At 54.6% G+C, this 13,455-nt stretch overlaps 1 protein-coding gene across 3 annotated transcripts in view; it reads right to left on the minus strand.

Moving 5' to 3' along the window:
* The window catches only part of NCS1 (neuronal calcium sensor 1), a 68,207-nt gene extending 66,086 nt beyond the window's left edge, over positions 1 to 2,121 (minus strand). For 2 of the 3 annotated variants that reach the window (XM_075560633.1, XM_075560635.1), the window contains exon 1: positions 1,958 to 2,121. In XM_075560633.1, the coding sequence (XP_075416748.1) occupies positions 1,958 to 2,021 (64 nt within the window). In that variant the 5' untranslated portion in view covers positions 2,022 to 2,121. The remainder of the gene's footprint in view (positions 1 to 1,957) is intronic. The other variant, XM_075560632.1, reaches the window with a different exon arrangement.
* Positions 2,122 to 13,455: the final 11,334 nt, after the last annotated feature.

Genomic DNA, 13,455 nt, shown 5'->3' on the forward strand with positions numbered 1-13,455 from the left:
TTCTCTCAAAGTTGACAGGTCTGCCCCAGGCCTGCCCCGGGCCCTCCCCATGCACAGTCCACCAGCACAAGGCTCTCCCACCAGGTACCAGAGCACGGTGCACACAGGAAAAGGCCCTCCCGCGGGACTCTCTGCGTGGAGCTTTGGAGCCAGAGGGTCCCAAGTTCATGTCCTGGCGCCATCTTGTACACGGCTGTGGAATCTTGGGTGCGTGCACCCCTGGTCTCTCAGAGCCTTGGTATCCTCATCTCAAAATGAGGATGGTCACAGTACCCACCGTTCCGAGGGGCTGGGTGAGGGCTCCTCATGCAAAGAGTCCGAAGCTCACAAGCAGGAAGCCTGGCTTCCCAGGCTCCGGAGGCCACGCCCCTCCCTGCTCCAAACCCAATGGAAGTGCCCCGTGCAGCTCACCGCCCACCACTCCCAGTTAAAGCCCAAGGGTCCTCTGCCGCCCTGGACCCAGAAAGTCCACCTGAAGCTTGCCGCAGGCCTAGGAAGGGCACTAAGAGCAGCCCAGGATGGGAGAGAGACCCGGGTCCTGGAAGCCTCACCCTCATCCAGTAGCTACTGGAACTGTATGTTAGGATGTGAGGTGGGATGTGAGGTGCTTGCTGCTCTGGAGAAGAGCAAGTACAGAAGCCAGACCCACTGGGCAAGTCCCCTTTGTTCCCAGCACACGAGGTGCGGGTCATGGCCATCAACATGGGCTAGGAGAGACCTGCAAACATGCCTGGGAGACCAATGGAGTTGAAGGGGTGCAATGCACCAGAAGCTGGGCCTGTGCCTCCATCCACACCTGGGGCCAGCTGTCCACCTCTGCCTGCCTCCAGGGAGGAGGGGGCTGAGGGACCAGACCCCACACCGCTGCCAGATCTGATTCCCAGCTCCCACCAGGGGCACTGAACCCACCCAGGTCAAACAACCAGGCCAAAGGCTTTCCAAACTAAAAAGTCATTAGTCCTCCCCCAAGTTCCAGCCCCCTCCCCCCAAAAATCTAATCTCTGCAGGGGGCCTTTCCAAAAGGCAGCAGGGCAAGGGAGGGGTTGGAATGGAGCAACTGATGCTGCTGGGGACTAAAGAGTTGGGAAGTTGGACGGGCAGTGTGGGTGAGGCCCGGCATCTCCGGGCTAGAGAAGTCAGCAATGGCCAGAAGCTGCTCTTCCCTGGGTTATGAAGATGCACGGACAACAGCTCAGGCACCCGTGCGTGCAGACCCATTCCGCAGTTTGACAGATGGGCAAGGCGACGTGCGCTCGGGCACGAGGGGAATTCTGCCTGTAAATCCTACAGCTAACAGGGTGTCCTGGACCCTTCCCCACACAGGCTGCTAGAGCCCCGACCTCTGACGAATCTCCAGTACCTCCCCACCACACACACACACACACACACACACACACACACGATCCGGGGCCAAGGAGGGGGCGACAGGCCAACCTCGCAGCAGCAGCAGCATCAGCAGCAGCGTGATGCATGAATCACCTACCGCGCAGCCCAGCCACTGCAACCGGGCATCCCCTCCCCAAATCACCTCGCTCCCCCTACCCTAACACCTCCCCCCCCCCCCCGCCTCGCCTCGCCCCTGCCTTTTTGGATAGTTCTGTGGTGAGAGGACCGCGGGTGGGTAGGGGCTCTCCGGCCCGGCCAGGGGGTGGCCCTGCGATCTCTGACAGGCAGCAGACCTCCCCGGACTGAAAGGGGGTGGGGGGCCTTCTAGAACAATAGGGCCAGGTATGAAGCTGGGGGCGCGGCCCGGAGGCTCCCAGGGGCCTGGGACAGTGGCAGGGAGGGAATGGCGCGGGAGGATGGCGGCGTGGAGTGGGGTGGAGAGGGTGGGGGTGCGGAAGAGCGAGTCCGGGCTCGAGGTGACAGTGTGATGGGGGAGGGGTGCGAGGGGGCACGGGAGGCGCGGAGGGGGCTCTGGGCGGGGGTCCCGGCACGCACGCACGCACGCACTCACAGTAGGTTTTCCTGGTCAGCTCCTCGACAACTTCGGGCTTCAGCTTGCTGTTGGATTTCCCCATCCTCGGCGCCCGCGGCCCCCGCCCCCGGGCCGGACCCCGGCGGGGCGCCCAGCGGGAGCGGCTCGGCCGCGCGGGCCGGGGCGGGCCGCGGGCGGGGGACGGAGGGCGCGGCGGACCGGGCCGGGCCGGGCCGGGGCCGCGCCTTTGTCTGCGCCGTGGCCGCGCGGCGCTGCTCGCCGCTGCTCGGGCGCCCTGGGCGCAGCGCGGGGCCGGGGCGCGAGGCAGCCGCACGCAGGCCCGGGCCCTGGGCCGCCGCCCTCTCCGGGCGCCGCGGCGCGGAGCTGCGCTGGGCTGGGCTGGGCTGGGCTGGGCTGGGCGCGAGCCGGCCGCTGCGTTGCCGCGGTCGTCCCTGGTTACTGGGCGCCGCGGCACATGCTCGCTGCTGCTGCGCTCCCTCTCGCCGCCGCCCCTGCGCTCCCCGCCTCCCGCCTCCCGCCCGCACCGGCGCGCCGGGAGGTGGACCCGGAGCCGCCACTCAGCGCCCGGCGCCTCCCCCGCCGCACCCGCCCGCCCGCAGCCCAGCCTGGGCCGGGAGGCCCTGGGCTTCCCTTCTCCTTGGGCGGCCCGGGGGAAGGGGCCACCAGACGCCCGGAGCCGATTCCCGGCCCTCCGGCGCGCTGTCGGTGGAACCGGCCGCGGGAGCCGATCTGACGGCGGGCGGCCCAGCCCCTACCCGGGGAGATTCATTCATTCGACACGTTTGCGTGAACCGCTGGGGACGCGGCCGGGACCAGGACAGGCGCGGTGCCTGCGCTCACGGGGCGGGGGCAGGGCGCAGCGACGCAGGCTGTCGCCTGCTGTGCTGGTGGGTGCCTACTCAAGAGGCCTGGGGGAAGGTGACCTCCAAGGGTAGGAGGGGCAGGGGTTAGAGTTGGGGCGCAGCAAAGCCGGTGGAGGGAGGCCAGGCCAGAACCCCGGGGGGCAGCGCTGTCTCCTTGGACAAGGTTCCAGGAGAAAGGAGGCCCAGGAAGTATGATCCGAGGTCCGCAAGAGGGCAGGTCTGTTATGCTCCCCTGCCCACCTTCTCTCCAAGAGAATGACACTCTGGTAGCCAGAGCCCACGAAAGGATTTAACAAGGGGGCGACGACAGGGTTAGATCTGAGTTTAGAAAGCTCTCTGGCTTCTGAACCGGTGGGCCTCATGGGTTAGGGCTGAGGAGCCAGAACTCCACCTGAATGGACCAACAAAGGTGGGGTGGGGAGGCGGGGTCCTGCTCGTCCTCTCTGGCCACCCCACCCATTGGAGGCTTTGTCCAGCCCTCTCTGCTCCTTGGCAACTATCACAAACTTATCATCGGATGGTTCACTTAGTCACTGTGTGTGGCCCTGGCTCCTCCTCCGCTGGGCTGCAAGCTCCCTGAGGGAGGAAGTCTACCGACCGGACTGCACAGCCAGGCTTGAAGTGGCTGTGATTGCTAAGCATGGAGGAAGGGGCTGGTGGTTCTGGGAGCTGCGACAGGATGGGAAGGTGAGGCCTGCCTCTCTCTCAGCCTGCCAGGGGTGAGGAGATGGGTGGGGTCTCTTTCTGCACTTCTTAGCACAGAGAGCAGAGTCAGACCTCAGAGGCACTGGGGAGACAGAGGAACCAGGGGCAGGGCCCAGAGTGCTTTTCGGCCCAAACACCCCCTCCTACCTTCAAACGTGTTTGGTTCAGCTTTTGCCCTGAAGGTCTGGCCCAAGCCCCAGACCCCAGCAGCCCTTCCTATGGGATGTACTTGCGGCATCTTCCTTGGCTGTGTGAGTTCATTTTGAAGAGGAAGTGGGGAGGGCTGAGGCAGTGCTCCAAGCTGAAGGAGTCTGGTTTAGACTGGTGAACAGGATGTCCCCTTACCCCTGGGGACCACCTTAGAGTGAGAGGCCCAGAGGTGGCCAGACCAGCCTGTGAATTTTTTCTTGGCTGCTGCCCAGGTACTGGGTCACTAGGTGGCCCGTATAATTTACTCTCAACTGCTAACCTTCAGGGTCATCCCTGGATGGCAGTGGGTTTAGGGCTAACGTGAAGGCTGGGAGTTCAAATCCACCTAGAAGTGCCGCAAAGGAAAAGCCTGGTGGTCAGCTTCTGTTAAGAATACCAAACAAGCCACCAAGCCCACTGCCATTGACTTGACTCTGACTCTGACTCAGAGTGAGCCTACGTAGAGTTTCCTAGGCTGTAAACCTTCATGGGAGCAGACACCTTCATTTTTCTCCCCTGGAGCAGTTGGTGGGTTTGAACTGCTGACTTTGCAGTTAGCCTCTGTGGTTTATTGTGCCAACCTGGCCAATAGAAACATGGATTAATTGGGTCACAGTTTGATTGGAGGGCAAAAAGATAAATGGCTCTGCAAGGCCCACCCCTCCCCCTGGTGATTGGACCAGCATGTGACTGCTTTAGCTAGTTCTCTGCTGCAACCTGTGGGCTACACTTCCTGTGGGCCAAGCTAACCCGTGGATCTTGCCGCTAGACCTTGCAGCTCTTTGGAGACCTGCTTCGCCACATTGCTGGTGTGTATATTGCTTGAGCTGGATGCTGGTGGATCCTGTCGCCTTGCATTGCTTGAGTTCGATGTCCCTGCTTTGCTAAGCTCCCAAGCAACTGACTGTCGCTGACTCGCCCTGCTGCTTGCTGCCTGTGAGCCAACTCTGCCTGCTTTGCCCAAGGGAGGACTCAGCTGTCTGCTTCCTTGACCTTGGACCCGGCAGCCCACAGGAGTTGAAGGACTTCTAGTATATTAATTGTTCCAAGAAAGTGAGTTGAACTGGGCCCTCGCTATACTGCGATGTGGACTGATTAGCTACTATAGTCCTTCTTGCTTTATAAACCTATATATAAGTTCCCTGGTTTTGTTTCTCTAGAGAACCCTGCCTAACACAGCATCCAAAGATTACAGGTGCTGTGGTGGACACTGGGAGGTGCCACCGGGACCCACATGGTCCATTTCCTCCTAGGTCTTCGGGTCTAGAACGCAGTGGTTCTCAGCCTTCCTCATGCTGGGAACCTTTCATACAGTTCTTCGTGTTGTGGTGACCCCCCCCCTCAACCATAAGATTATTTTCATTGCTATTTCATAGCTGTAATTTTGCTACTGTTATGAATTGTAATGTAAATATTTGATATGCAGGATGTATTTTCATTGTTACAAATTGGTCATCATTAAAGCATAGTGATGAATCGCAAAACAATTTATAATTGTATATTGTGAAATAGTTATGTTTTTCTGATGGTCTTAGGCGACCCCTGTGAAAGGGTTGTTTGACCCCAAAGGGGCCGAGACCCACAGCTTAAGAACCACTGGTCGAGAGGGAGTCAGGCCTAACACACTCTGCCCCACAAGAAATCACAAAATTGCCCCCATGAAAACCAGAGCAGGAGCTGGGAGAACAGAACACAGCAGGGAGTCAGGAAGGTTTAACAGATCCATCCTGTTGGTCAGTAAACATTCATTGAGCACCTACAATGTGCCAAAGGGAGCCCTGGTGGCCCAGTCAGTGGGTTACACATTGGGCTGCTAACTACAAGGTGAGCAGTTCAAAACCACCAGCCACTCCCATCAAGAGTTACAGTCAGGGAAACCCACAGGGGCCAGTTCTACCTTGTCCTACAGGGTCCTGAGTCAGCACTGACTCAATGGCGGTGAATTCTTGGTTATGCTTGGCTTTAACAATGTACCAGGTCTCAGGGGATATGGACAAAAAGACCTCCCATCATGGAGCTTACAGTTGAGTCAATGACTGACACGCATGAGTCGCATAGATAAAGTGTCAGAAGATGAAAACGATAAAAATGAAGCTGAGGTCCAGGAGGAGGTGAGATTTTGTTTTTATTGAGATGAGCTTGTTTGTCATTAAAGATTCCAAATCCATTTCAACTTGACTTTTCCTCTTTTTCTCTTTGGAGCCACGCACACCATTATTTAGTTTTGAGATACAGGGAATCCTGAGGGATGAGGGTGAGATTTTAACTGGGGCCACCAAGAAGCCTCATTCAATGACCTGAAGAGAATGGGGGCGGGACTGAGGAGGAAATATCACCTACCCTGGGAGTCAGGCAGGCGCTCACAGGGCTTGGGCTTGCGTTGAAACTGAGTTTAGAGGGTGAGGCTAAGGTTGGGGGTCAAGTTGAAGGAGCGGATAGTAGCTCATCAGACCTTCTGGCTGCTGTGTGGAGAATGGACCCTAGACAGGCCCAGGTAGAAACCAGGACCTAGTGGAAGCCAGCCAGGGCAGTAGTGACAAGGCCCAGGGTGGCCGCAGACGATTTGGTTAGATGCAAATTCTTTGTTGATAGGAGAGCCCAAGGGACTTCCTGATAGATTGCCTTCAGGGCTGGAGTGGGGTATAAGATAAAGACAGAGGGCTTTGCCAAGGGTTTGCCCAGAGCAAGCTGGGCACTGGGCGGGTTTGGAGCCTGGTTTGAGACATGTGAAGGAGGACAGCCACGTGGTGAGGCTAGGGAGCAGGTGATCCAGAAGTCAGGGGTTCGGCGATGGTCCAAGGATAAGTGGGCTTAATTCTGGTGTCGCTGGAGATGAAAGCCAAGAGGCAGGATGAGACCACCAAAGCAGAAAGTAGCCCCAGAAGAGCAGAGGCATGAGGACTGGCCGCTGGAGCACCCAGGGCTGTGGGTGGCAGTGAGGGAGGGGCCATCCCTCCCGAGAGTCGCTGGAAGAAAGCGTTTCAGAGAAGAGGGAGGGTGAAGCATAGGAGCAGCCAGGCAAGCCCCGTAGGGTGTTTCAGGCCACTGGGAAGATGCTGGACTTTGGCACCAGCCCAGCCCTAGCCTCTTTCCTGATTTGGCTTTTGGCCCACAGGGTTGCTGCCCCCATCAGCTACAAGTGCATCGGCCTGAACGGCCCCGGTGAAGGGCTCAGAGTGGCTCTTTGATACCCTGAGAACACCCTGTTCTCCTGGGAACAATAGTTCCACTTCTTGGTGCTACAGGAGTTGAGTGAGGAAAAATGGGCAGCCTGCCTTCAACCCGGATGGCATGCCCTGAGCACGTTAGGAGAACCCCTCCTACTGCTGTGCACATTGAGGAAGGAAGAAAATAAAGGTGGGAAGCCTGATGGGAAGCCTGGTGCGCTTGCTGAAGATGCTGGGCCAGGCTTGGGCTAGGAGGAGTGGTCCCTGGGCAGCACAGGTGATCTGAGGTCAGCAGTGGCACAGGGGGTTACACATTGAACTGCTAACGTCAAGGTCAGCCGTTCAAAACCACCAGCTGCTCCCTGGGAGAAAGATGAGGTGTCTACTCCCATTGAGAGATGTGGTCTCAGAAACCCACAGGGACAGTGCTATGCTGTCTTATGGGGTTGCAGCAAGTCGGAATCGACTCGATGGAGGTGAGTTTGTTTTGTTTGCGCCAACCTGAAGGCTGGCAGTTCGAAACCACCCAGAAGCTCCACGGATAAAAGGCCTGGCAAGCTGCTTCCATGAAAAGTACAGCCAAGGAAACACTGTGGAGAAACCTGCTCTGTTACCCAGGAGGTCACCATGAGATGGAATTGGCCCAAAGGCAGCGGATTTGGGGCTAGGGTAGCCTCGGAGATGAAGAGGAGCCAGAGATGGAGGAGGGCAATGGACTCAGTTTGGGAGGGTGAATGGCCCCTTGGTGGGAGGGTAGAGAGGAGTCCAAGGGCAACCTCTGGGGGCTGCTGAGGGCAATGAGGGGAGGGATGTGCTTCTCAAGATGGGGCCCACTTAAAGACCAGGTTTAGAGGAAGGTCATGAATTCGAACGCTGGATCTGAGATCTCTATGAGGAGCCTAAGTGAAGATGCTGAATTTGACGCCATTGCTTTTAAAAGGCAGGTTATAAACCAGTATGTATAAAATAGCCCATTAAACATATACGCGTGGAGAAAGCCGTTTGAAGGATCTCACCAGTCGTCATCAACAGGGGTGGGGCTGAGGCTCTGCTTCGGAAAAGATGGGGAGCATTCTGCTCTGTCCTGGAGACCTCTGGGAATCAGAATCCATCCGATGACAGCAGGCTGGGTTGGGTTTTCTGGGTCCCTCACATACCGGACTGCTCACGCCAGAACTCTGCAGCATCCTTGGCCCCTCCCTCACCCCACAATCCTCATCCAATCTTTTGGGTTCCATTCCGTAAATAGCTCTTGAATCTGAAAACTCTCTCCACCATAGCTTCTCACGCAGCTGCCACAAACCCTGAAATCTTACCCCGTTCGGCCCCCTGCCCGCCCAGCTCCTGGGGTAACTCCCCTCCCCACAGTCAAATCCAGCTCAAAGCTGCAACCCAAAACCAAACTCACTGTCATACAATTGTCTCTTAGCAACCTTGACAGAAGTAGAAAACCTCATCTTTCTCCCAAGGAGCAGCTAGTGCTTTCAAACTGCTAACCTTGCAGTCAGCAGGCCAACATATTACCACTATGCCATCAGGATGGGGGATCCTAAGCTGTATCCAGAGTGAGGTTTTCCCGACACAATGTGATCACATCCCTCCTCGGGGGCCCCCTTCTCCTGGCTCTAGGACGATGTCTTTCGCTTGTTTGTTTCTTTTTCTTTCCACTACCTTCTAGTCAATTGTGACCCAGTGACCATACAGGACAAAGGAGAATTGTCACACAGACTTTCCCAAACTATGTTTTTATAAGCACAGACAGCATCATCTTTCTTCCAAAGAGCAGCGGGTGGATTCGAACTGCTGACCTTGGTATTCGCAGCCTGGTGCTCAAGTCACCCCACCACCAGTGGGAAGTCTAGACTTCTTAGCAGGCCCGTAGGGCTGGTGTGGCTTGGGAGGGGCCAGTTTCTCTCCTGCCTCATCTAACAAGACAGTCTCAGCCTGCCAGGCCTTCCTTCTAAGTAGTCTGCGTCCCCTGCCAGGTCCCTGCCCCCATCTGACAAGGTCGCCATTTGTCACATGTGACTATTGAGAACATGAAATATGGCCGGTCAAAACGGAGATGTGCTGTAAGCATCAAATACCTGCCAGATTTGGACGAACAAGATGGGGAAAGAGAAAGAAGGTAAAATCCAGGCACACCTCAGACGAAGTGCCACTTGGTCCCAGATCCGTGGTAGTGAACTGAGCGGTGCAGTAAAGGCCCCTGCGATTCCCCAGTGCAGGAGCAACGTAAGTGGACTCCCTGCTGGCATGCCCGTGGGAAAAAGACCAGGCTGACAATCGCAGAAGCCCACAGGGGCAGTTCTACTGTGTCCGATGGGGTCGTGACGAGTCAGAATTGACTCAATAGCAGTGAGTTCGGGTCGATTTGACAGTATATGAGACTCACAAAATAGCATATGAAGCAGTCTGCGCGGGGGGAGAGTCACCAAACTGACCCAGAGACACGACCCCAGCACAGGCTGCTGGGACAACGGCTCCCGGAGCCACGCCCGGTGCAGGCTGCCTTCCCTTGTGAACGCGCACGGCCTCCATGCCAGCAGGAGTCTGCTTTGCAGCTTGGATCCATGTGGAGCAGATCACATTCTGCATGTTAAGGGGTCATTAGGATGCATTTCTATTTTTTAAAATCATTTTATTGGCGGCTCTTACAGATCTTATCACAATTCATCCATCCATTGTGTCAAGCACATTCGTGCCTATATTGCCATCATCCTTTTCAAAACATTCTTTCTACTTGAGCCCTTCGGTATCAGCTCATTTCCCCCCTCCCCACCCTCCTTCCCTCCTGAACCCTTGATAATTTATAAATTACCATTATTTTCATATCTTAAAAAAATCATTTTACTTGGGGGCTCGTACAGCTCTTTATCACAATCCCTACACCCATCCATTGTGTCCAGCACTGAGTTAGTTAGTTTATTGTGCCAACCTGCCTGATAAACACAGGTGGGGTTAATTGAAGGGCCGAGGGATAAATGGCTCAGTGAGCCTCGCCTTTCGAGTTCTCGGGTCTCTTGCTTTGTGATGGTTGAACCAGGTGCAGCTGCCTTAACCAGTTACCTGCTTCAGCTGACAAGGCTCACTTCCTGCAAGACATCCCTGAGGAGAAGCCGCATGGACCTACCCTAAGGCAGTCCTGGGTGCTGGAGCAGCTGTGTGGAGACCCCTGCCAGCGCTGAGATGCTTACATGCTCACTGACTCGGCTTTCCTCCTGCAGTCGGCATCATTGTGTCTGTTTTGTGAGGTGGAGGAGGGCTTTATGGATTGGTGTTGGACATACGGGTTAATGGGTTAATGTTGGACTTGTGGGTTTGGGCAGCACTGGGTTGGGATGTTTTCTTGATATGCACTTAACCTTTATATAAAACTCTGTCTTACACATGAGCTTCTGTGGATTTGTTTCTCCAAAGTACTCAGACTAACACTAGCACATTTGTACATATGTTGCCATCATCATTTTCAAAACATTTTCTTTCTGCTTGAGCCCTTGGTATCAGCTCATTTTACCCTTCCCCCACCCTCCCTCCCTCATGAGCCCTTGATAATTTGTATATATATTTTTTTCATATCTTACACTGACTGCTGTCTCCCTTCACCCAGATTTCTGTTGTTTGTTCGTCGCCCCCCCCGCCCCCAGAGGGAGGGGAGCAGTTATATGACAATCATTGTGATCAGTCCTCCCTTCTCCCCCCACCTTCCCCCTACCCTCATGCTCTCAATACTCCCATTATTGGCTCTGAGGGGTTTATCTGTCCTGGATTCTGTGTGTCGAGAGCTCTTATCTGTACCAGTGTGCATGCTCCGGTCTAGCTGGAGTTGTAAGGAAGAATTGGGGTCATGACAGTGGGGGAGGAAGCATTCAGGAACCAGAGGAATGTGGGCTGTTTCGTCGGTGCTAGTTCTTTATACCTCTCTGAATGTGCCTACTGCGTGTTTACACATGACGAATGCTGCCTGCCTCCTCTTCCTGTGCCCCCCACTGTCCTGGTCACCCCGTAAGTCTCCATGGAGGTGTTAATCATCATCTCCTTCCCGACTCCCCCAGGTGAGCTTAAGCCACCTTGTGACCCATCTGCCCACACTGCCCTTCAAAGATTTGCCTCACTTAATGTAACATAAGGAAGCTGCTGCTGCTGCCAGGCTTGGCCAGGGCTAACTGCCAGTGAGGTGGCATGCAGACACCTGGCAACCCCATACACAACAGAGCACGCTGTCCACTCCTGCCCCACCCCCGTGATCAGCTTCCTATCAGATCATTGGGGCCCCTGAGGTTTTCACTTGGCTGAGGTTTGGAAGTAGATTTCTAGGCCTTTCTTCCTAGTCTGTCTCAATCTGGAAGCGCTGCCGGAGCCTGTTCAGCACCATAGCAGCTTGTAAGTGTCTGCTGGCAGGTGAGTGGAAGCTATGCAGGAATTGCATTGGCTGAGCATCTAACCGGTGCTGCCTCTTGGAAGGCAAGGATTCCATCCCTGAACCACGGTCCTCCCCTGCAGGGTGAGGCCCAGGGAAACCCATCCTGTCCCACCTGTCTGCATGGAAACATGGAGGACGTCAGGGTTGCTGAAATTTGGCCACAAAGGAGCGGAAGTCCCAAGAGGAAGAGGGATGGCACTGAGCTCCCAGCATAGATAGAGCACAGCCTCTGACACAGCCCGGTCCCCAGAGGCCTGGGTTCAGTCCTGGTTACTCCCTCTTGTACGGTGTGGCTCTTGACCGATCACTTCCCACTTCACAAACAAATCCGACCTTCTTATGGAAGGGGGGTTGTAAAGATTCAAAATGCTGTGCACAGTCAGTCGCACGATAAATAGTGATCTCTTCAACCTGTTTGGCACTTTCAAAACCAATAAAAAAGAGAAGATAAAGGGCCAAACCAGGCAGTGCCATGAGAGAACAGGCTACCGGAGTCCACACAGGAGCAGCTCCCCGCTACAAGTCATCAAAGAAGCGCCAAACAAATTGGCCACGTGTTTTCTCCATACCCGGTGTTGGCAAAGGAGGGAGGGAGTGGGCGCCCAGAAACTGCCGGGCAGCGTGTGAGTGGGAGCAGCCTTTCCCAGTGAGCAGTTGGCAATAAATAGCCGCCGTCCCTGACTCTGACTCAGCAATTCCACTTCCAGGAATGTATGCTACGGCGACAATTCGAGATTTGTACAAACATCAGAGAAAGAAAGGGAACAACCTGCATATCCAAAACCAAGGGATCGGCCTATCCAAGCCACTGGGGCCTGCGTCGCCCTGTTGAAGCAAAGCGTGAAGAGACATCTAATCAAACCATCTAAGCAATAAAATGTTATATTAAAAAAATATTTTTTTTAAAACACTGTGTATAACACAGTGGGGTTTTTCAGTTTTGTTTTGTTTTTCTAAGTGGGTTTCATTAACAAAACCAAAGGCAACAAAATGGATAAACCTCTAACCAGGTTGACGGGGAGGCAGGGGTGGGAGTGGGGGAGGGGAGGGAGGAGATAAAAATCCCGTCAGAAATGAAAGACAGTGCAGCACTGTCGATCCCAGAGACAGGCCACCTTGTCCAGCCACATTGGAAGGTGGTTGGGCAGTTTCTTACAAAGCTAAACATCATCTTTTTAAACAACCATTTTACTGGCATATAATTCACAAATCTGACAATCCAATCGTTCAGTCATCTTAAGAAGAGTTGTGTAATCATCTCTACAATTAATGTGAGAACATTTTCTTCCTTCTTGTTCTCCCTGTTAGCTGCTCCCCATTACCCCCAGCCTGCCCCGCCACAGGCCCAAGGACCCATCAATCCAGTTACTGCCTCTCTGGATTCACCCAGCCTGGATTCCATGTACGGAAAAGCATTTTAAAGCAACAACTCACAGGGAAAACATCAACCTAAAGGATGGCAGAAAATACTAAAAAAACTAGAATGGATTTAAAGTAAGTCCAAAGGGAGAGCAAATGGTAAGGTGTTAAGGTTTAACCTACCTGCATGCCACAACCCACTTCCCAATACACTCTGCCTGATCTCAAGGGTGTTGGCCTCTCTGGTCTGTGGTCAGAGAGTCAGCAGAGGCTTCACCCATGTGTATTTCCCCTTCGTTTTTTTAAACTGGAACAACTTTAGAATGGGTCAAAAGGGCGATAAAACGAGGTAGTGCATTTTCACCTGTCTCCACCACGGTCGACTTGATAGTGCTCCTCTGATCACAACGCTATTCCTACACCCCAAGTCCCTAGAGGCGTAATCCGTGGGTGAGCTCTGCAGATGGATTTTAGGCTTCCACTGTGCCCATAGCCTTCTGCAGACCAGAAGTGCACACTTTAAGCTCTGGTACCATTCCCTCCTTCGGATTTGGGCTTTATTATTTACAATCCTTGGATCACACAGGCTGATGTGCTTCTTCTATGTGGACTTGGTTGATGCCTCACTTGGAAGGCTGCTTGTGTGAAGACAAGCCTGTAAGACCCCCAGATGATATTGCTTCTGATAGCCAGGCACCTTCTATCTAGTTCTTCGCCACACGTTGCTACCGCACTCATATCTCAGTGATCTCTTCATGAAAGCTAAGTTGTTCTTAAAAGCATGTCATAAAAGCTAAGTTGTTATTAGGT

The sequence above is a fragment of the Tenrec ecaudatus genome, chromosome 10, assembly GCF_050624435.1.
Source record: "Tenrec ecaudatus isolate mTenEca1 chromosome 10, mTenEca1.hap1, whole genome shotgun sequence".
Classification (NCBI taxonomy): Eukaryota; Metazoa; Chordata; class Mammalia; order Afrosoricida; family Tenrecidae; genus Tenrec; species Tenrec ecaudatus.